The sequence below is a fragment of the Hemitrygon akajei genome, chromosome 23 (assembly GCF_048418815.1).
Source record: "Hemitrygon akajei chromosome 23, sHemAka1.3, whole genome shotgun sequence".
Taxonomy (NCBI): domain Eukaryota; kingdom Metazoa; phylum Chordata; class Chondrichthyes; order Myliobatiformes; family Dasyatidae; genus Hemitrygon; species Hemitrygon akajei.
In genome coordinates, this window is record NC_133146.1 from 66,155,449 (window position 1) to 66,177,088 (window position 21,640).

At 41.5% G+C, this 21,640-nt stretch overlaps 1 protein-coding gene across 2 annotated transcripts in view; it reads right to left on the bottom strand.

Annotated features, from left to right (window-relative positions):
- cacul1 (CDK2 associated cullin domain 1) overlaps nt 1-21,427 on the bottom strand; it is a 200,462-nt gene extending 179,035 nt beyond the window's left edge. For both annotated transcript variants that reach the window (XM_073027866.1, XM_073027865.1), the window contains exons 1-2: nt 20,896-21,427; nt 5,815-5,941 (exon numbers count right to left, since the gene is read on the bottom strand). In XM_073027866.1, the coding sequence (XP_072883967.1) occupies nt 5,815-5,941; nt 20,896-21,205 (437 nt within the window). In that variant the 5' untranslated portion in view covers nt 21,206-21,427. The remainder of the gene's footprint in view (nt 1-5,814; nt 5,942-20,895) is intronic.
- Nucleotides 21,428-21,640: the final 213 nt, after the last annotated feature.

A 21,640-nucleotide genomic window follows, 5' to 3' on the forward strand; every position in this document is an offset into this window, starting at 1 on the left:
GCATTTAATCCCTAGCACCCGCCCTCTCCGGGCAGAAATGACATCAGAGGTGCATTACCAAAGTCTCTCCCCGTGCGCTGGCTATTTGTGAGCCGGTTCGCCTGCGCAGAAAGTGGGTTGCCACAATATAACCCTTAGGAACCAGTGATCATAATATGATTGTGTTCAACTTGAAATTTGAAAGGGAGAAAGTCTGATGTAAAATAGTACAACTGTGGCTGACAAGGGAAGTCAAAGCTATTGTAAAAGCAAAAGAAAGGGCATACAACAAAGCAAAAATTAGTGGGAAGATGGAGGATTGGGAAGTTAAAAAATCTAGAGCAACTATAAAAATCATCAGATGGGAAAAGATGAAATATGAAAGAAAGCTGGCAAATAATATCATAGTGGATAGTAAAAGTTTTTTTCAAGCATGTTAAAAATAAGAGAGAGTGGATATAGGACCGCTAGAAAACGAGGCATGGAAAATAATAACAGGCAAGGAAGCAGCTGCGGAATTAAATGAATATTTTGTGTCAGTCTTCACTGTGAAGGACATAGCAGTATGGCTGATGTTGTAGTGTGTGAAGGAAGAGAAGTGGGTGCAGTTACTGTTACCAGAGAGAATGTGCTTAAAAAGCTGAAAGACCTAAAGGTACGTAAGTCACCCAGAACCAGAGGTTCTGAAAGAGGTAACTTTAGAGATTGTGGTAGCTTTAGAAATGATCTTTCAAAAAATCACTGGACTCAAGCATGGTGCCAGAGGACTGGAAAACTGCAAATGTCAATACACTCTTTAAGAAAGGAGGAGGGCAGCAGAAAGGAAATTATGGACCAGTTAGCCTGATCTCAGTGGTTGAGAATATGTTAGAGTCAATTGTTAAGGATGAGGGGATGGAATACTTGATGACACAGGACAAGATGGTACAAAGTCAGCATGGTTTCCTTCAGGGAAAATTCTGCCTGACAAACCTGATGGAATTCTGTGAGGAGATTACAAGTAAGATAGATAAAGGGGATGTAGTCGATCTTGTATATTTGGACTTTCAGGAGGCCTTCGACAAGTGCTGCACATGAAGCTGCTTTCCAAGTTAAGAGCCCATGGTATTACAGGAAAGTTACTAACATGGTTAGAGCATTGGCTGATTGGCAAGAGGCAGCGAGTGGGAATAAAAGGATCTTTTTCTAGTTGGCTGCCAGTGAATAGTGGTGTTCCACAGGGGTCGGTGTTGGGACCACTTATTTTAATGATTTAGATGATAGAATAGTTGGCGTTGTTGCCAAGTTTGCAGATGATATGAAGATTGGTGGAGGGGCAGGTAGTGTTAAGGAAACAGGTAGGATGCAGAAAGACTTAGACAGATTTAGAGAATGGGCAAGAAAGTGGCAAATGAAATATAATGTTGGAAAATGCATGGTCAGGTACTTTTGTACTAGAAATAAATGTGTGGCCTTTTTTTTTAAGCAGGGAGAAAATCCAGGAATTGGAGATGCAGAGGGACTTGGGAATCCTTGTGCAAAACACCCTGAAGGTGCACTTGCAGGTTGAGTCAGTGCTGTGGAAGGCAAATGCCATGTTGGCATTCATTTCAAGAGGTCTAGAACACAAGGGCAGGGATGTGATACTGAGGCTTCATAAGGCACTGGTGAGGCGTCACCTTGAGTACTGTGAACTGGCATTGGAGAGGGTCCAGAGGAGGTTCACAAGGATAATTCCAGGAATGAAAGGGTTATCATACAAGGAATAGGGGAATCTCATTGAAACCTTTCGAATGTTGAAAGGCCTAATCACAGTAGATGTGGAAAAGATGCTTCCCATGGTGGGAGAGACTAGGACAAGAGGGCACAGCCACACGATACAGGGACGCCCTTTCAAAACAGAGAAGTGGAGAAGTTTCTTAGCCAAAGGGTGGTGTGGAATTTGTTGCTACATGCAGCTGTGGAGTCCAGGTCGTTGGGTGTATTTATAGACAATAGGTGCAGAAGTAGACCATTCGGCCCTTCAAGCCTGCACCGCCATTCTGAGATCATGGCTGATCATCTACTATCAATACCCGGTTCCTGCCTTGTCCCCATACCCTTGATTCCCCTATCCATAAGATACCTATCTAGCTCCTTCTTGAAAGCATCCAGAGAATTGGCCTCCACTGCCTTCCGAGACAGTGCATTCCAGACCCCCACAACTCTCTGGGAGAAGTTTTTCCTTAACTCTGTCCTAAATGACTTACCCCTTATTCTCAAACCATGCCCTCTGGTACTGGACTCTTCCAGCATCTGGAACATACTTCCTGCCTCTATCTTGTCCAATCCCTTAACAATCTTATATGTTGCAATCAGATCCCCTCTCAATCTCCTTAATCCCAGCATGTACAAGCCCAGTCTCTCTAACCTCTCTGCGTAAAACAGTCCAGACATCCCAGGGATTAACCTTGTGAATCTACGCTGCACTTCCTCTATAGCCAGGATGTCCTTCCTTAACCCTGGAGACCAAAACTGTACACAATGCCCTGTACAAATGCAAAAATTTAAGGCAAAGATTGATAGGTTCTTGATTGGACATGGCATGAAAGGTTATGGGGAGAAAACCAGGAACTGAGGTTAAGGAGGAGATTAAAAAGAGGATCAGCCTTGATTGATTGGTGGAGCAGACTCAATGAGCCAGATGGTCTAATTCTGCTCTCATGTCTTAGGGTCTTATAATATTTTCCCTGACCAGTAATGCCACCCCTTCCCATCTAATCCATCCTGTTCAATCATGTCTAACTCAATGGAATCTCGGAACACTGAGCTGCCAATCCTGCCACTCCTGCAACCAAGTCTCAATGAAGGTTACAAGCTCATCCTGCAATATTTCTTGCATTGAAATATACACAGCTCAGAACATCACTCCCACCGTTCTCAATGGTTTGATTCCCAACTTTGTATATAGGCTTAACGACATCTTTCTCCACAACCATTCTAATATCTGTTCTGGCACTCTGCTTCCTATCCTGCTGCATATTAACCCCATTTTCCGCACCTGAAGCACTAGCAAACCTTCCCACTAGGATGTTAGACCCCTTCTAGTTCAGGAGTAAACCATCCTTTCTGTACAGGTCCCACCTACCTTGAAAGGAAGCCTAATGATCTAAAAATCATATGCCCTCCCTCCTGCATCATTTCCTTAGCCACGTATCAAATGGTATGACCTTCTTACTTCTGGTCTCACTAGCACGTGGCACAGGTAGCAATCTTGAGATATCAACCCTGAAGATTCTGTCCTTTATCTTAGCACCTAGCTTTCTGAACTCCCTTTTGAGGACCTTGTCACCCTTCCTACCCACGTCATTGGTAGCAATGTGGATCATGATCTCTGGCTGCTCACCCTCCCATTTATGAATGCTGTGTATTCAATCCAAGATGTCCCTGACCCTCCTACCTAGGAGTCAACAAACCATCCGGGAATCTCGTTCTCGTCCAAAGAACATTCTTTGCGTTCCCTTAACCAATGGATACCCTGTCACTACAGCTCGCCTCTTCTCCACCCCTCCCCCCTTCTGAGCTACAAAGCCAGACTCAGTGCCAGAGGCCTGATTGCTGTAGTTTTCCTTCACTAGATCATTGCCCCTCCCACCCCACAATAGTATCCAAAGCAGTATACCTATTGGGGGAATGGCCACAGGAGTACGTTGCATTGGTTGCCTATCCCTTTAACCCCTCCTGACAGTCATCAAGTTACATGCACCCAGCACATTAGGTGTAATACCTCCCTGTATGCCCTGTCTATCACTGCCTCACCGTCATGAATGATCCAGGGTTTATCCAGTTCCAGCTACAACTCTTTAATATGGTCTGTAGTCTTCAGGGACACTAGAAGTCTCCCTGCATTTCCACATCCCACAAGAAGAGCATTCCAATACCCTTTCCTGGCATTCCCACTGCTCTAAACGTACAATAAGAAAGAAAAAGTAACAAAAAAAATCTACACACAACCTACTCCTCTCTTCACCGAGGTCTCACTTAGTCAAAGTCTCAACTCCCCACTCCTTCACTAGCCCACTCATACAATGCCCACTCCACTTAAAACCAACTTCTTTTTAATTGGATCTTGCCAAGTGTCTAATTATGTCAAGTCTCTTCAGGTACTGTTGCGCGCAAAATGTCTGATAAAAAATAAATCAATTCAAATTTCCATAGATTATTGGTAAGCCAGTGAACACCTGCACATACACACTGAAGATGTATAGCTCATAACATCAACTCCATTCCTTTTATTAAAGAAACTGCAACTTAAACTGGCTTGGGATCCAATCCAGAGTCTCAAAAAAAAGTACTATTGAAGAGGATAGCATAAAGTAGTGGTCGCCATTCCGTCGATCGCGAATGACTGGTCGATCTTTGAGACTTTCTCAGTAGATCCCGAAAAAAAATGAAAAATAAATGCACAAATACTGTTGAGAGATTGTTGCAGGGTTTTAGTTCCGTTCTTTCTGCCCAGTGCGCATGCGTGTAGCTCCACCCGCCACACACTTCAGTGGTCCCCAACCACTGGTCTGCGAGGAAACAATATGAGTCAGCTGCACCTTTCCTCATTCCCTGTCACACCCACTGTTGAACTTGAATACACGCGAGGTCATTACTCACTAGAGGTCATCAGTCGCCTAAATGCAGTGACACCCTCGCGCCAGGGATCACTGGTTGGCCTCAGGCAGCCGGCGAGAATTGCCGATGCTACCGGCCTGGAGCGCAAACAGATGGGCGCCGCCTCTGAACCTGTTTAGCACACCGAATGTTCGTGGGGAACCTGGTGCTAAAATATTTGCAGACGACCTAATTCGGGCTCAGGGTTCCGTAAGTATCAGAGCAGCTAACCCGCTGCGATCTACTGAAAGTCATCCCTTGAGCCAAACTTTTGTCGGCCAATAGATCCTAAGGGTGGGGGGGGGAGGGGGCGCGGATGCGTGCCCTGTCGCACTCCTCGCTCGGTCGGTCGATCACTCTCTCTGGACTGCGACCACCACGGCTCCAGTAAGGGAAAAGCCGCACCTGGCCAAGGCATCTGGCAGTGGACGGGCAGGAAGTTGTCTAATGAGGCAATGAAGCACTCAAGACTGCTTCGGTACCTAGAGTCCAAACACTCTACACTTAAAGATAAACCCGTTGAGTTATTTTTCCAGCGGCAAAAACGTGAGCAAGCAGGACAGCAGCTATGTGCTGACAGCCACGAAAACTAAATTGCAGAATAGACTGGACATAAGGAACCTGCTTCGAGTATCGCTGTATTCCAATCGTGTTTAACACCCACCCCCCCCCCCACCCCATCGGCCAGTCCGCAAGAATACTGTCAATATTAAAACGGTCCACGGTGCAAAAAAGGGTGGTGACCCCTGGTGTTCATGCATTATTTCTATTTCTGGGTTGCAGGGTTTTACTTCTGGTCTTTTCTGCCCCGGTGCGCATGCGTGTAACTAATCGATTTGGGGTCTATCTTGCCTTTCACTAAGGCCAAGGTAGGGGATCTTGGGCTTAAAAAGGTTCGTGACCACTAGCATAAAGGGAGAGCGTGCGAGCCAAATAATTTTAAAAAATCTAAATACAAATAAAAAGGCTAGAAATTGCTTGTGTTCATGAGGAAACCAGAGTGGCAAGTTTGTTGCAATTTCATTCCTATGACAGTCAAATTCTAATGGGTCTTCCTCAAACTTCACAAATAGCACAAATCAATACATTTAAAAGTCTGGGCTACATTGTTATACTAGACATTAGAAATTAATTTTCACAAACTGGAATTATTTGATTTAGATCACCTCTTTCCAGAGATTCATTATTGACTACTGCAGTTCTTCTTGCTCTCACCTGTAAATTTGCTCGTAAGAAATAGGGATGCAGTCTCCAGGAGACTGTGTCAAAAGCTGATCAATGGCACTGTCCAGCTTCGGCCAATAAGTACGTTGGTAGTCTTCAGCCGTTATAACATTCATCACTAAACACAAGATAAAAACAAACAATTTACCAAATTCAGCACTAACTTTGAAATATTTAAGAAAGCTAACGATTCTCTTTCTGATGTCTTTATTATTGGGGTGGCAAAAAAATTAAGGGGTCTCCTAAGCTTTCTAAAGGAGTGTAATTTAAAAGAAGTCAAGACATGCAACATACATGATGTCACCTCAACAATGAAAAACAAAGCAGTTATCCAACCCCAACAATCACCAGTGCAACAGGGACTGTTAATGGCACAAACCTGTAGCTAAACCAGACAAAAAAAGCCCCCTCCTGCAAACACATGTGCTACATTACTTAAAAATAGCTTCTGATGAACTTACATATTGAATTACACTATCAACCAAGACTGCAGCTGTTATTTTTTTCCCCTTTACAGAACTGTGACCCAAACATTTAGGGAACTAAACAGCCATTGAATCACTAATTGAATGATTACACTTATCAGTTCCCCACAAACAAAATATTCAGTCACCATGCAAGACACTCATCTATGCCCTATAAAATACTATCACTAACAGAAGACCAATCACTGTCTTTGGCATGTGAAATTCTTGACATCAGGTGATTTTTTTCCCCCCAATACATAAAAGTAGTCAAGAGACCAAATCTAGTAGGAATGCTTTGATATTCTTATTGTCCACGGTGTTCCATGGGACAGCCATAACACTTGAGCAGAATTAAGCCATTCAGCCATCAAGTCTGCTCTGCCATTCCATCATGGCTGATTTATTATCCCTCTGAACACCATTCTCTGGTCTTCTTCCTGTAACTTTTGATGCCCTGATTAAAACCTCCATTTTAAATATACTCAATGACCTGGCCTACACAGCCATCTATAGCAATTAATTCCACAGATTCACCACCCTCTGGCTAAAGAAATTTTTCATTTGTTCTGAATGGACATCCCTCAATTTTGAGGCTTCGCCCTCTAGTCCAAGACACCCACACTATCGGAAACATCCTCTCCAGATCCACTACCTAGGCCTTTCAATATTCGATAGGTTTCAATGAGATCCCCTCCCCCCCCCCCCCACGATTCCTCTAAACTCCAGTAAGTACAGACCCAAAGCCATCAATCAACTGCCATATGTTAACCCTTTCATTCCCGGGATCATTCTCATGAACTTCCTCTGAACCCTCTCCAATGCCAGCATATCACATCATGAAGACCCTGGAGAAATTTGTTCTAGAGCAGCTCCAGCCTACGGTTAGGCGAACTGGAGGGGGTCTAAGTGTGGCCTATCAGTCCCGACTAGGAGTTGAGGATGCCATCGTCTACCTGCTGAACCGTGTCTACACCCACCTGGACAAGCCGGCGAGCACTGTGAGGGTCATGTTTTTTGACTTCTCCAGTGCGTTCAACACCATCCGCCCTGCTCTGCTGGGTGAGAAGCTAACAGTAATGCAGGTGGATGCTTCCCTGGTGTCATGGATTTTTGATTATCTGACTGGCAGACCACAGTACGTGCGCTTGCAACACTGTGTGTCAGACAGAGTGGTCAACAGCACTAGGGCTCCACAGGGGATTGTCCTGTCTCCCTTTCTCTTCACCATCTACACCTCGGACTTCAACTACTGGACAGAGTCTTGCCATCTTCAGAAGTTTTCTGATGACTTTGCCATAGTTGGACGCATCAGCAAGGGAGATGTGGCTCAGTACAGGGCTACAGTGGGAAACTTTGTCACATAGTGCAAGCAGAATCATCTGCAGCTTAATGTGAAAAAGACTAAGGAGCTGGTGGTGGACCTGAGGAGGGCTAAGGCACCAGTGACCCGTTTCCATCCAAGGAGTCAGTGTGGACATGGTGGAGGATTACAAATACTTGGGGATATGAACTGACAATAAACTGGACTGGTCAAAGAACAGTGAGGCTGTCTACAAGAAGGGTCAGAGCCATCTCTATTTCCTGAGGAGAATGAGGTCCTTTAACATCTGCCGGACGATCCTGAGGATGTTCTACGAGTCTGTGGTGGCCAGTGCAATCATGTTTGCTGTTGTGTGCTGGGGCAGCAGGCTGAGGGTAGCAGACACCAACAGAATCAACAAACTCATTCGTAAGGTCAGTGATGTTGTGGGGGTGGAGCTGGACTCTCTGACGGTGGTATCTGAAAAGAGAATGCTGTCCAAGTTGCATGCCATTTTGGACAGTGACTCCCATCCACTCCATAATGTACTGGTTAGGCACAGGAGTACATTCAGCCAGAGACTCATTCCACCGAGATGTAACACTGAGCGACGTAGGAAGTCATTCCTGCCTGTGGCCATCAAACTTTACAATTCCTCCCTCGGAGTGTCAGACACCCTGAGCCAATAAGCTGGTCCTGGACTAATTTCCACTAGGCATGATTAACTTATTATTATTTAATTGTTTATGGTTTTATATTGCTATATTTCTACACTATTCTTGGTTGATGCGGCTGTAACGAAACCCAATTTCCCTCGGGATCAATAAAGTATGTCTGTCTTGTCTATCTTTTCTCAGATAGGGGCCCAAACCTATCTGACAATACTCCAAGTGCAGTCTGACCAATGCATTATATAGCCTTTACATCCTTGCTTTTGTATTCTAATCCACTCGAAATGAATGCTAACATTGCATTTGCTTTCCTTGATACCAACTCAAGCTGCAAGTTAACCTCAAGAAATCCTGTACAAAGACTCCCAAGTCCCTATGTACCTCCTATTTTTGAATTTTCTCCCTATTTTGAAAAATAGTCTATGCCTTTATTCATTCTACAAAGTTGCATGGCATCTGTCACTTTTTTGCCAATTCTCCCAAACCATCCAAGTCCTTCTGCAGACTCCCTGCTTCTTCAAAACTAACTGCCCCTCCACCCATCTTTGTAGTCTGCAAATTTGGCCATACAGCTATCAATTCTGTCATCCAAACCATTGACATAACGTGAAAAGTGGTCCCAACACCAGTCTCTGCAACACTCCACTTGTCACCAGGAGCTAAGCAGAAAAGGCCCCCTTTAGTTCCACTCTGTCTCCTGCCAGTCAGCCAATGCTCTATTCATGCTAGTATCTATACTGTAATACCATGGGCTCTTAACTTGTTAAGCAGCCTTGTGTGTGGCACCTTGTCAAAGGCCTTCCTAAAGTTCAAATAAACATCATCCTGCCATTATTTCCTCTAAGAATTCCAACACATTTGTCAGGCAAGATTTCCCCTTCAGAAAATCATACTGACTTTGATCTACTTTATCATGTGCGTCCAAGTACTCTGAAACCACATCCTTAATAATAGACTCCAACTTCTTTCCAACCTCTGAAGTCAGGCTAATTGGCCTACAATTGCCTTTCTTTTGCCTCCCTCCCTTTTTGAAAAGTGGAGTGACATCTGCAATTTTCCTGTCCTCCTAAACCATTCCAGAATCTAGTGATTCTTAAAAGATCATTTCTAATGCCTCCACAATCTCTTCAGCTACCTCTTTAGAACCATGGGGTGCAGTTCATCAGGTCCAGGTGACTTAACCATCTTCAGACTCTTCAGCTTCTTAAGCACCTTCTCGTTAGTAGCAGCACTGACACACACTTCTGCCCCTTGACACTCTTGCATTTCTTATGTTCTGCTACTGTCTTCACAGTGAAGGCTAAAACAAAATAATTATCCAGTCTGTCTGCCATTTCTTTGATGCCTTTAGCATCAGTTTCCAGTGGTCCGATATCCATTCTCATTTCACTTTTACTCTGTACATCTGAAAAAAACTTTTGGTATCTTCTTTGATTTTATTGGCCATCATACCTTAATATTTCATCTTTTCTCTCTTCATGAGTTTTTTTTTCTTTAAGTGGTCTTCTGTTGGCTTTTAAAAGCTTCCCAATGCTCTACCTTCCCATGAATTTGTGCTGTTATTTGTCCTCTATTTTGTGTTTATGCTGTCTTTGACTTCCCTTGTCAGCCACAGTTGCCTTATCTATACTGATATATTTGATTTTAGCTTCTTCTTCTCAAACTGCAGGATGAATTCTATCATATTATGATTACCACCTAAGCATTCTTTTACCTTAAGCTCCATATTCAAATCTGGGTTATTACATCACACCCAATCCAGAATTCCCATTCCCCTAGTGTGCTCATAAGCTGTTCTAAACAACCATCTCCAGGCATTCTACAAATTTCCTCTCTTAGATTCCAGCACCAACCTGATTTTCCGCAGTCTACCTGCATATTGAAATCCCCCATGATTATCCCAACATTTTGCCTTTTTACATGCCTTTTCTATCTTCCACTGCAATTTGTAGCCCACATTCTGGCTACTGCTCAGGAGCTTGTGTACAACTCCCTTTAGGGTCTTTTTAACCCTTGCAAGTCCTTAAACTCTACCCACAAGGACTCTGCATCGTCCGATACGATGTCTAAGAATTCAGCTTTCTAAGGATTTGATTTTTTTTTATTAAAAGATCCATGCCAACCCCCTATGCCTACCCACCTATCCCTTCAATACAATGTACGCCCTTGGATGTTAAGCTCCCAACCAGGATCTTCTTTTAATCACGCCTCAATAATGCCACAGTGTCATACCTACCAATTTCTAACTGCTCCACAAGATAGTCTACCCTGTATATTGTGTGCATTCAAATATAATACCTTCAGTCCTACATTCACCAACCTTTTTGATTTTGGCCCCTGTTCCACTTCAACTGATCCCACTGACTGCAATTTTACCCTATAATCTGCCTGTCAATCCTCAGTCTCACGACACTGTATCTACATGCATTCCAACAGCCACATCCTCACTCCTATCCCCATTCCTTGCCAAATTAGTTTAAACCCTTCCCAACAGCTTCAGCAAATCTATCCGCAAGGATGCTAGTCACTTTCGAGCTCGGTGTAACCTGTCCTTTTTGTACAAGTCATACCCAACCTGGAAAAGATCCCAATAATCCATAAATTTAAAAACCATGCACCATAAAATATAGGAGAAGAATTAGGCTATTTGGCGCATCGAGTCTGCTCTGCTATTTCATCATGGTTGAACCAATTTTCCTCACAGCCGCAATCTCCTGCCTTCACCCTGCATCTCATCATGTCCTGACCAGTCAAGAATCTTTTAGCCTCTGCCCTAAATACAAGAAGATTTGGCCTCCACAGCTGCTGTAGCAATGAATTCCACAGATTCACTGTGTTCTGGCCAAAGAAATTCCTCTTCATCTCCATTCTAAAACGACACCACACCATTCTGAAGCTGTGTTCTCTGGTCTTAGACCCTTCTCACCATATCCATAGAAACACAGAAAACCTACAGCACAATACAGGCCCTTCAGCCCACAATGCTGTGCCAAACATGTCCTTACTTTAGAAATTACCTAGAGTTACCCATAGCCAATGTTCCCTCTAATTTTTAGTAGTCAGTGTGTGCAAAAATCTTATGTTGTGCCAATTTTTGCCCTGTAACAAAAGTATGTGCGCACTGAATACACATATGGCAGAGTCTGGGTAGGTTTACAAAATATTTGACATAAAACTGCAAGAATAACAACAAAATACATACATATTTAAGTCACTCAGTTATTTTTTCCTCTCCTGTCTTTGGCATTTACCCATTCTTTGTAAACTCTATCCAAATAGATCTTCCATTCAATTGATAGCTTTTGATTCTCATTAACCTATCCAAATGACATTCACCTAAACAGTTTCTCAGCTTATTTTTGAGTTGATTCATTAGGCTAAAACCCTGCTCACAGTCCGCACTAGACGCAAGAAAGGTTCCCCCAACGTCCATCAACTGTGCAAACCGGAACAGGAAAGATGAGGTGACACAAATTAGTGACATGCATTGTGGTATTTGAAAACCCAACTAGTTAACAGAAACATTTAACTAAAAGATTATTTTCAATAAGTATAATTATTAATTACTACATTATTTTGGGTAACTAACCTTTTGTGTGCACATTAATTTCCTTTGTCGCTGGTTGAAAAACATGTGCGCGCGCACACACGCGAACTGCTTATAGGGAACATAGCCCTCTATTTTTCTAAGCTCCATGTACCTATTCAGGAGTCTCTTAAAAGACCCTATTGTATCTGCCTCCACTACCGTTGCTGGCAGCCCATTCCACGCACTCACCAATCTCTGTGTAAAATCTTACCCTTGAGATCTCCTTTGTACCTACTTCCAAGCGCCTTAAAACTGTACCTCTCATTTTAGCCATTTCAGCCCTGGGAAAAAGTCTCCAACTATCCACACGATCAATGTCTCTCATCATCTTATACACCTCTATCAGGTCACCTCTCATCTTTTGCTGCTCCAAGGAGAAAAGGCCAAGTTCACTCAACCTATTCTCATAAGGCATGCTCCCTAATCCAGGCAACATCCTTGTAAATCTCCTCTGCACCATTTCTATACTTTTCATATCCTTCTAGTGAGGTGACCAGAACTGAGCACATTACTCCAAGTGGGGTCTGACCAGGGTCCTATATAGCTGTAACATTACCTCTCAGCTCTTAACCTCAATCCCACAGTTGATGAAGGCCAATGCACCACACACATTCTTCACCAGAACCAACCTGCACTGCAGCTTTGAGTGTCCAATGGATTTGGACCCCAAGATCTCTCTGATGCTCCACAGTGCCAAGAGTCTTACCATTAATACTATATTCTGCCATCATAGTTGACCTACCAAAATGAATCACCTCACACTTATCTGGGTTGAACTCCATCTGCCACTTCTTAACCCAGTTTTGCATCCTATCGATGTCCCGCTGTAACCTCTGACACCCCTCCACACTATCCACAACAACCCCAACCTTTGTGTCATCTGCAAACTTACTAACCCATCCCTCCACTTCCTCATCCAAGTCATTTATAAAAATTACAAAGAGAAGCAGTCCCAGAACAGATCCCTGTGGCACACCAATGGTCACTGACTTCCATGCAGAACATGACCTGTCTACAACCAACTCTTTGCCTTCCGTGGGCAAGCCAACTCTGGATCCACAAAGCAAGGACCCCTTGAATCCCATGCCTCCTTACTTTCTCAATAAGCCTTGCATGGGGTACCTTATCAATTGCCCTGCTGAAATCCATATACACTACCTTCATCAATGTGTTTAGTGACATCCTCAAAAAATTCAATCAGGTTAATAAGGCACGCCTTTGACAAAGCCATACTGACTATTCCTGATCGTATTATGCCTCTCCAAATGTTTATAAATCCTGCCTCTCAGGATCTTTTCCATCAACTTACCAACCACTGAAGTAAGACTCTCTGGTCTATAATTTCCTGGGCTATCTCTGCTCCCTTTCTTGAATAAGGGAACAACATCTGCAACCCTCCAATCATCTGAAACCTCTCCTGTCCCCATTAATATTAGCCTGGGGTACATCTCATCCAGTCCCAGTGCTTTCCAAAAGCTCCAGTGCATCCTCTTTCTTAATGTCTATATGCTCAAGCTTTTCAGTCCACTCCAAGACATCCCCACAATCACCAAGGTCCTTTTCTGTAGTGAATACTGAAGCAAACTATTCATTAAGTACCTCCACTACCTCCTCTGGTTCCATACACACTTTTCCACTATCACACTTGATTAGTCCTATTCTCTCATGTCTTATCCTCTAGTTCTTCACATACTTGTAAAATACCATAGGGTTTTCCTTATTCTTGCTCACCAAGGCCTTCTCATGGCCCCTTCTGGCTCTCCTAATTTCATTCTTAAGCTCCTTCCTACTAGCCTTATAATCTTCTAGATCTCTATCATTACCTAGCTTTTTGAACCTTTCATAAGCTTTTCTTTTCTTCTTGACTAGATTTTCAGCACCTCCACGGTTCCCATACCCTACTATCCCTTCCCTATCTCATTGGAACATACCTACTCAGAACCCCACGCAAATATCCCCTGAACATTTGCCACATTTCTGCCGTACGTTTCCCTGAGAACATCTGTTCCCAATTTATGCTTCCAAGTTCCTTCCTGATAGCTTCATATTTCCCCTTATTCCAATTAAACGCTTTCCTAACTTGTCTGTTCCTATCTCTCTCCAATGCTATGGTAAAGGAGATAGAATTGTGATCACTTTCTCCAAGATGCTCTCCCACAGAGATCTGACACCTGACCAGGTTCATTTCCCAATACCAGATCAAGTACAGCCTCTGCTCTTGTAGGTTTATCCACATATTGTCAGACCTTCCTGAACACACCTAACAAACTCCACCCCATCTAAACCCCTTGCTCTAGGAAAATGCCAATCAATATTTGGGAAACTAAAATCCCCCATCACAACAACCCTTATTATTCCACCATTCCGGATTCTGTCTTCCTTTGCACCTAGAGTTTTGTATTTCCTCTCCATTTAGAAAATAGTGAACCCTTCTTCTACCAAATTACATGACCACACACTTCCCAATACTGCATTCCATCTGCCACTTCTTTGCCAATTCTCCTAATCTGTCCAAGTCCTTCTGTAGCCTCTGCTTCCTCACAATTACCTACTCCTCCACTTATCTTCATATCATCTGCAAACTTGGTAACAATAACCAAATGATATTAAATGTAAAGAAAAGTAATAAGTTTCAAATCAGTTGTCACCTCCAGAAATTTCAAGTTATCTAGAATGGCATAAATCTTTGACTCTGATGGTACCTTATATTGTCCTGAAGCTACCCCACACATTTCATAATAAATGCAATATTTTTGCCAAGGAGTTTCTCTTGCTGAATTTGATCAAAGATTAACTTTCATAAAAGCTTTCAATAAATTAAACATCATTTTAGCTATTTAACTTCTATCAATTTAAAAATGTTGAAAATTAATATTTAGTTTAAAACAGTCACAACATTGTTACAGTGAAATGAATACATATTTTTCTTTCAATCGTAAAATGTGTTGGAATATGAACATAGAACAAAGATGCTTACAGCACATTACAGGTCTTTCGGCTCACAGTGTTGTGTCAACCATGTATTATGGAAACTGCCTAGAATTTTCCTAGCACATAGCCCTCTATTTTTCTAAGCTCCATGTACCTATCTAAGAAGCCCTTAAAAGACCCTATTGTAGCAGCCCATTCCACTCACCCACCACTGTGTGGAAAAACTTACCCCTGATGTCCCCTCTGTACCTATTTCAAAGCACCTTAAAACTATGCCCCCTCATGTTAGCCATTTCAGCCCTGAGAAAAAGCATCTGGCTATCCACACGATCAATGCCTCTCACCATCTTATACACCTCTATCGGGTCACCTCTCAGCATCCATCGCTCCAAGGAGAAAAGGCCAAATACACTCAACTTACTCTCATAAGGTACACCCTTCAATCCAGGCAACATCCTTGTAAATTTCCTCTGCACTCTCTATAGTATCCACATCCTTCTTGCAGTGAGATGACCAGAACTAAATAACCATTGGAATATCTATTATCCTCTAGAATCCATCCCCAGCTTTGCTAAATAACGGACAGCTTAAATTTTGAAGACAGACACAATACAAAAATAAATAGCTCAAATTGGGATTTGAATTGGAGCTGTCAGATAACAACACCTTGGGGGTTTCCAAAACTCAAGTCTAGTGCCATCCTAAACAAAAGTTACTCCAATAAAGGTCCAGTCAGATGAACAGGAGGCAAATGTTTACAATGGGGTTAAAATGTAATTGGTCAGTACATTTACTCACAGATCCCTAGTTCAACATGTCAGTGGCCTTTCAGTAACATTCCAAATTGACAACCTGTGTTTAAATCCAAATAGCAAGTTCACATATTACAATTTTGATTAATTTAGCATTTGCTGCAAAACATGTCCACCTCCTTAAAGATCACCATTTACAATTTATTCTAGTTAAAAGGCAACAATTGTGATGTAATTTTAAATGAATATGAAACTTTGAGAACATTTCTTATCTGTTTGACTAGTGATCATTCTGCATTTAGAATCAGCCTCTGAAGACCACTGGTTTAATTCTGTATTAGCATTTGCAATATCTATACAACAAAATAAATTTTAAAGTTACTGAACTTAACTAACTTTACCAAAGCAAGCAAGATCAGTCTTTTTGCATCAGTCTTCACAGTGGAAGACACTAGCAGTGTGGTGGAAGTTCCAGTTACCAAGGGCCATGTAGTGTGTGAAGTTACCATTAGCAGGAAGAAGGATCTTGGGAGACTGAAAGATTGAAGGTAGTTAAGACACCTGGAGCAGATGGTACATGACAGGGTTGTGAAAGAGGTGGCTGAAGAGATTGTGGAGGTATTAGTAATTATCTTTCAAGAATCACTAGATTCTGGAATGGTTCCTGAACACTGAAAAATTGCAAATGTCACTCCAATCTTCAAGAAGGGAGAGAGGCAGAAGAAAGGTAATTATAAGCTAGTTAGTCTGACCTCAATGGTTGGAAAGATGCTAGAGTTGATTGTCAAGGATGTGGTTTCGGGGTACTTGGAGGTACATGATAAAATAGGCTGGAGTTAGCATGGTTTCCTCAAGAGAAAAATCTTGCTTTACAAATATGTTGAAATACTTTGAAAAAAAAACAAGCAGTATCAACAAAGGAGAATTGGTTGATGTTGTGCACTTGGATTTTCAGAAGGCCTTTAACAAGGTGCCACATACGAGGCGCTAAACAAGCTACAAGCCCATGGTATTTCAGGAAAGATTCTAGCATGGATAAAACAGTAGCTGATTGGCAGGAGGCAAAGAGTGGGAATAAAGGGAGCCTTTTCTGGTTGGCTGTCGGTGACTAGTGGTATTCCACAGGGGTCTGTATTGGGACCGATTGTCTTTACGTTATATGTTAATAATTTGGAAGATGGAATTGTCGCAAAGTTTGCAGAGAATATGAAGATAGATGGAGGGGCAGATAGTTCTGAGGAAATAGGGGTACTACAGAATGGCTTAGATTAGGACTATGGACAAAGAAATGGCAGATAGAATACACTGTTGAAAAGTGTATGCTCATGCACTTTGGTAGAAGAAATAAAAGGGTTGACTATTTTCCATATGAAGACAAAATGCAAAAATCTGAGGCACAAAAGGATTTGGGAGTCCTTGTTCAGGATTTCTTAAATGTTAGTATGCAATACGAGTCTGTGACGAGGAAGGCAAATGCGATGTTAGCATTCATTTCAAGAGGACTAGAATCTAAAAGCAAGGATGTTTATACTGATACTTTATAAAGCACTGGTGAGGCCTCACTTGGAGTATTGTGAGCAGATTTGGGATCCCTTATCTTAGAAAGGATGTGCTGAAACCGGAGAGCGGTCAAAGAAGATTCATGAAAATTATTCCATGATTAAACAGCTTGTCACATAAAGAGCGTTTGGTGGCTCTGAGCCAGTATTTGCTGGAATTTAAAAGAATAAGGGGTGAACTAATTGAAACTTACCGAATGATGAAATGCCTTGATAGAATGGATGTGGAAAGGATGTTTCCTATGGTGGAAGAGTCTAAGACCAGAGGACACAGCCTTTTAGAATGGAGATGAGGAAATTTTTTAGCTAGAGAGCAATGAATTTGTAAATTTGTTGCCACAGGCAGCTGTGGAGGCCAAGACTTCATGTATATTTAAGACAAAGGTTTTTAGATTCTTGATTGGTCAGGCCTGAAGGGATATGGGTGGGGGAGGGGGGAAGGCGGCAGGAGATATGGGCTGAGAGGAAAAATGGCTCAGCCAAGATGAAATGGCAGAACAGACTTGATGGGCCAAATAAATACACAACACTTCACAAAACTCAATTGTCACAGGCTATAGCAGCTCCCATTCAACCAATGTCATTGGGAAATACAGAAAGCAAGGAGGAAATTAAATTTGTCTGGTCAACACTAGAGTTTTCAGATACTAGAAAAATTTATAACCATCTTATTCTCCAAAATATTATTTATAAGAGCTACCACATCCTGGTTTCCTTGTGCATTTTCCTTTATTATACCTCCATGTGCTTTTTGAAAGTTGTATTGAATCTTGTATCAATGTGTTTCAGCTATTATATTCCAGACCATAGCTCAAAAACAAAGAAAAATGTTATTCCCTTATCAATTCAGTGCCCTTTTTGCTCTGGCAGGCATGTCCATTAACTTGAAGGCATAGGAATAGGAAATTAGAGGTCTTCTTATTTTTGCAAAATTTTATATCTTCTAGTTCCATCAGAAGATACAAAAAAAAGCCCCAGTTACTATTTCCATATTACCTGAATGACATCACTTGTCCCTGATATAAATCCAATTAACCTCTTCTAGGCCTTAATCTCCATCCTTAAAAGTAGTATCAGATTTAATTATTAACAAGTTCATGTCTAAACAGTGGTTTATAAAAACGATGGTATTAACTTATTTGCTTTTCTACCTTGTCTCTATTGATAGATACACAAAAAATAAAGAAAGCCTTATCAGCTTGACTTGCCACCTTCAAGGATTTCAGTATGTGAATGTCTGAGTCTTTCTCCCTCAACAAGCTAACCAGTTATTTCTTTTTGCTGTATGATATACACAGTAAAGAGATGCATCTTATAACAAAAATAGATTACTGAGTAATATACAAGCAATTCTGAGTGGCAGAAATACACCACACTATTATCTTACTAACATGCTCCAAATTTTGTAGTTGCTCCACATTGACACAAGACAAAATATAAAATGCGACCAAAAGAACACAACGGCCTGATTACAAGCATCTAAACTTTGATATGAAAAATGCCCTCACTGGATGTGGAAGCTTTCGTCACTTAAAATGTAAAAGCATTTGTACAGAGATATCTTGCAAAGATTTGTGCACCCTTCATCTAAAATGTTAAGAGATGGATAAGGTTTTGTACTTATGTGTCCAAGCCTTTTGAGCAGGTTAAAAAAAAAAAAAAAAATTATATCAAATTTATATTAAGGGAAATGACATTAAATATTTTGCCAAATGTCAAAGAACTTGTTTCATTTCTATAGATTTCTTCTGTTCACCGTTACAAACTTCAGAACATTTCAAAATTCAAAATTAACCCTGACTAAATATTCCCTTCAAACCTTGAACTAGCATTGTTGCCCAAGGTCTAACCCAGAGGCTATAATTAATCTAAGTGAATGCTTCTGTGCAGCTGAGGGAATGAGGCATTTCCAGATGAGAGCAATTGAAATCCAGGAGGATGCTAAAACTCATTCACAAATTTCAAAGAAAACCATGTTCTGGCCAATGCCTTATTCTTACTTGTGGGATTTTGCAGTACCCAAATTGACTGCCATGATTCAACAGTGACAATCTTCCAAAGGATTGCTGCCATCTGTAAAAGACTTTCATATCTTTCAAGATAATGAAATGCACTTAGTTTGTTCTATATTAATGTATACTTTTCCTTTCAAAACTACACTGCTACAAGAAACATTTCACTTTTGTATGCTATAACCCATTTAGCCTATTATATATATTTCAAAGCACAAAATATTACTTGACTACATTCACTGAATCACAATTTTTCTAAAAGCACTTGACTACAAGGCATATCAATTAACTATTTATTTAAATCCCTACATATTTAGGAATTAATGTGTCCAATTAAATTATGAATAATGTAGCAACTTATTCCAAATCAAAGTTCTGTTCTACCAGTTTCCACCAACTATCTCACAAATTCTCCCATTAGTGTAGCATTAAGATTCCAGATTACGATCCAAAAGATTATTCTCCACAAGACATCTGTAAACAAGAACCCCATTCCCACCAAGCTAACTGTTGATGACAGAGTCCACATACAAATCCTTAATGTATGTCAGTGGGTAGCAATCACCTACAGGAACTCCAGACAATTTTCTCTTCCCAAACATACCTAACCTGCTTTCTCACCACACTAACATAAACCTGAAGCAAGTTACAATTTCTCAGCCCAAGGAAATCAGTACCAACTTAAAACTGTAGGATGAAAGGTCTCAGCCAAAAATATCAACTTTTTGTTCATTACCATTGATACTGCCTGGCCTGCTGAGTTCCTCAAGCATTTTGTGCATGTTGCTCTGGATTTCCAACATCTGCAGAATCTCTCGTGTTTAAGTTCAGAATCCTCCAATTCTATATTGTTCAGTACAATAGCGAGTTTTGCAGATGCAGACAAATCTATCCGGGGAACTGCAACTAAACTCTGCTTTCTGGATTCTGCCATTATTATTTCAGTACTTCAATTTCACAGTACAGATTACACATATACCTTTTACAGATAAATTCAATAATTAATTTTAAAATAGGTTGTGTCAAATATTGATAGGATATTTACACATACACAGATAGAGTAAGCTTTAAGATGGTTAAACCTATGTCATCAATACCAGGTCTCAGTTTCAATTATTCACAACACCTGGAAGAAGCAGGGGGGAAAAAATCAAAGTATGCAACAATGCCTCAGTGGCAGCATTCAATACTCCTCCATTTTCAAGAGTGGAGTTTATTCTTTTTACTTGGCAATTTACTGTTACTTCCAATTTGCAAATATTCTAGGCTCGCCTTGGCATTTTATTTTTGTCAGTGAAGAAAGTCCAATACATATAGATTACATTAATCCTACAAAACACCTGTTGACAAAGACATTCATTTGAAATTAAACCAAGCATGTACTATTCCCCCAAGAAAGTAATTAATTCTTATTTCAATTCCTATTGCACATACACGTGAAATGGGAGTTAATGCATGAAAACTAGTTTGAGTAAAAGTTTCAGGTTTATTTAAATCAGAACCTATTTATTCCTTTGCTATTGAGAGTGGCATTTCAGTAACCACATTTTCTACTTCAAAATGATTTGTAATTCTGCTTTATTGCATTGCCCACCAAATAATAAGATACAATATTTAGGGATATACTATTACAGCTGGATGCACAAAAAAATTCAAATAAAAAGCATGGAAAACCCAACTCTAATGGATTAAACTCAAACCATGAATTCCTCATTCGCGTTAACTATCAGTTATTTAACACATATCTTAAAATACACATATTCTTAAGATACTTCTCCCCGTTTCACTTACAGAACTTGGAAGCTGAACTGTTAATATTCAGGGTTACTTTATTGGTCATGGGCTCAGGCTCCCTGTGCGCTCCTGGCCCTCGCTCTTCCCCGTTGACAGACAGATGATGGTGGTGTAGTTCTTTGGGATCCTGTTGTGCTTGCGACATACTGCCTGGCTCGGGCAGAATGAGCTCAGTGTGGCGGTGGCCGTTATGGTGCTGGTGGTGGTTATGGTGATGCTGATAAGCATCCGCCTCCCAGTTGTTGTGATTGTGGTCGTCCATTACCAGTTGCTGATAGCTGGCGTCGTCCTCCATGTTTTCGTCCATGGTGTCAGCTACGTGATCAGGACGAGAGCCAGGAGGAACACTTTGAAGGCAAATGCAGCAGTAACAGTCCCAGACTCGCCTGACCCCGCTACATGAATGCTCCAGTGTACATAAATATGCGCGTCTCTCCCTCTAGTTCTTCTACATTCCAGCGACACCACCCTCACTGGGCCCAAAGGCAGCCCTCCCTTTACGGCTTTCCCCTTGCCGACCGGCCTTCGGTTTTGCGACACTTGGCGACCCGCCGGCAGTGGCGGGCCTTGGAGACGGTAACCAAGGGAAACAGGACTATTGTGAGCATAGACCAGGCTCCGCGTTTTCTGCTCTCCTGTTTATCCGTTCGTGAATTATGTAATATTTGTTTAAACTGTAACAAGCTGATTGCGAAGTGAAAGACTCCATTTGTCGTGAACACGTACGATTTTTCCCGTGTAA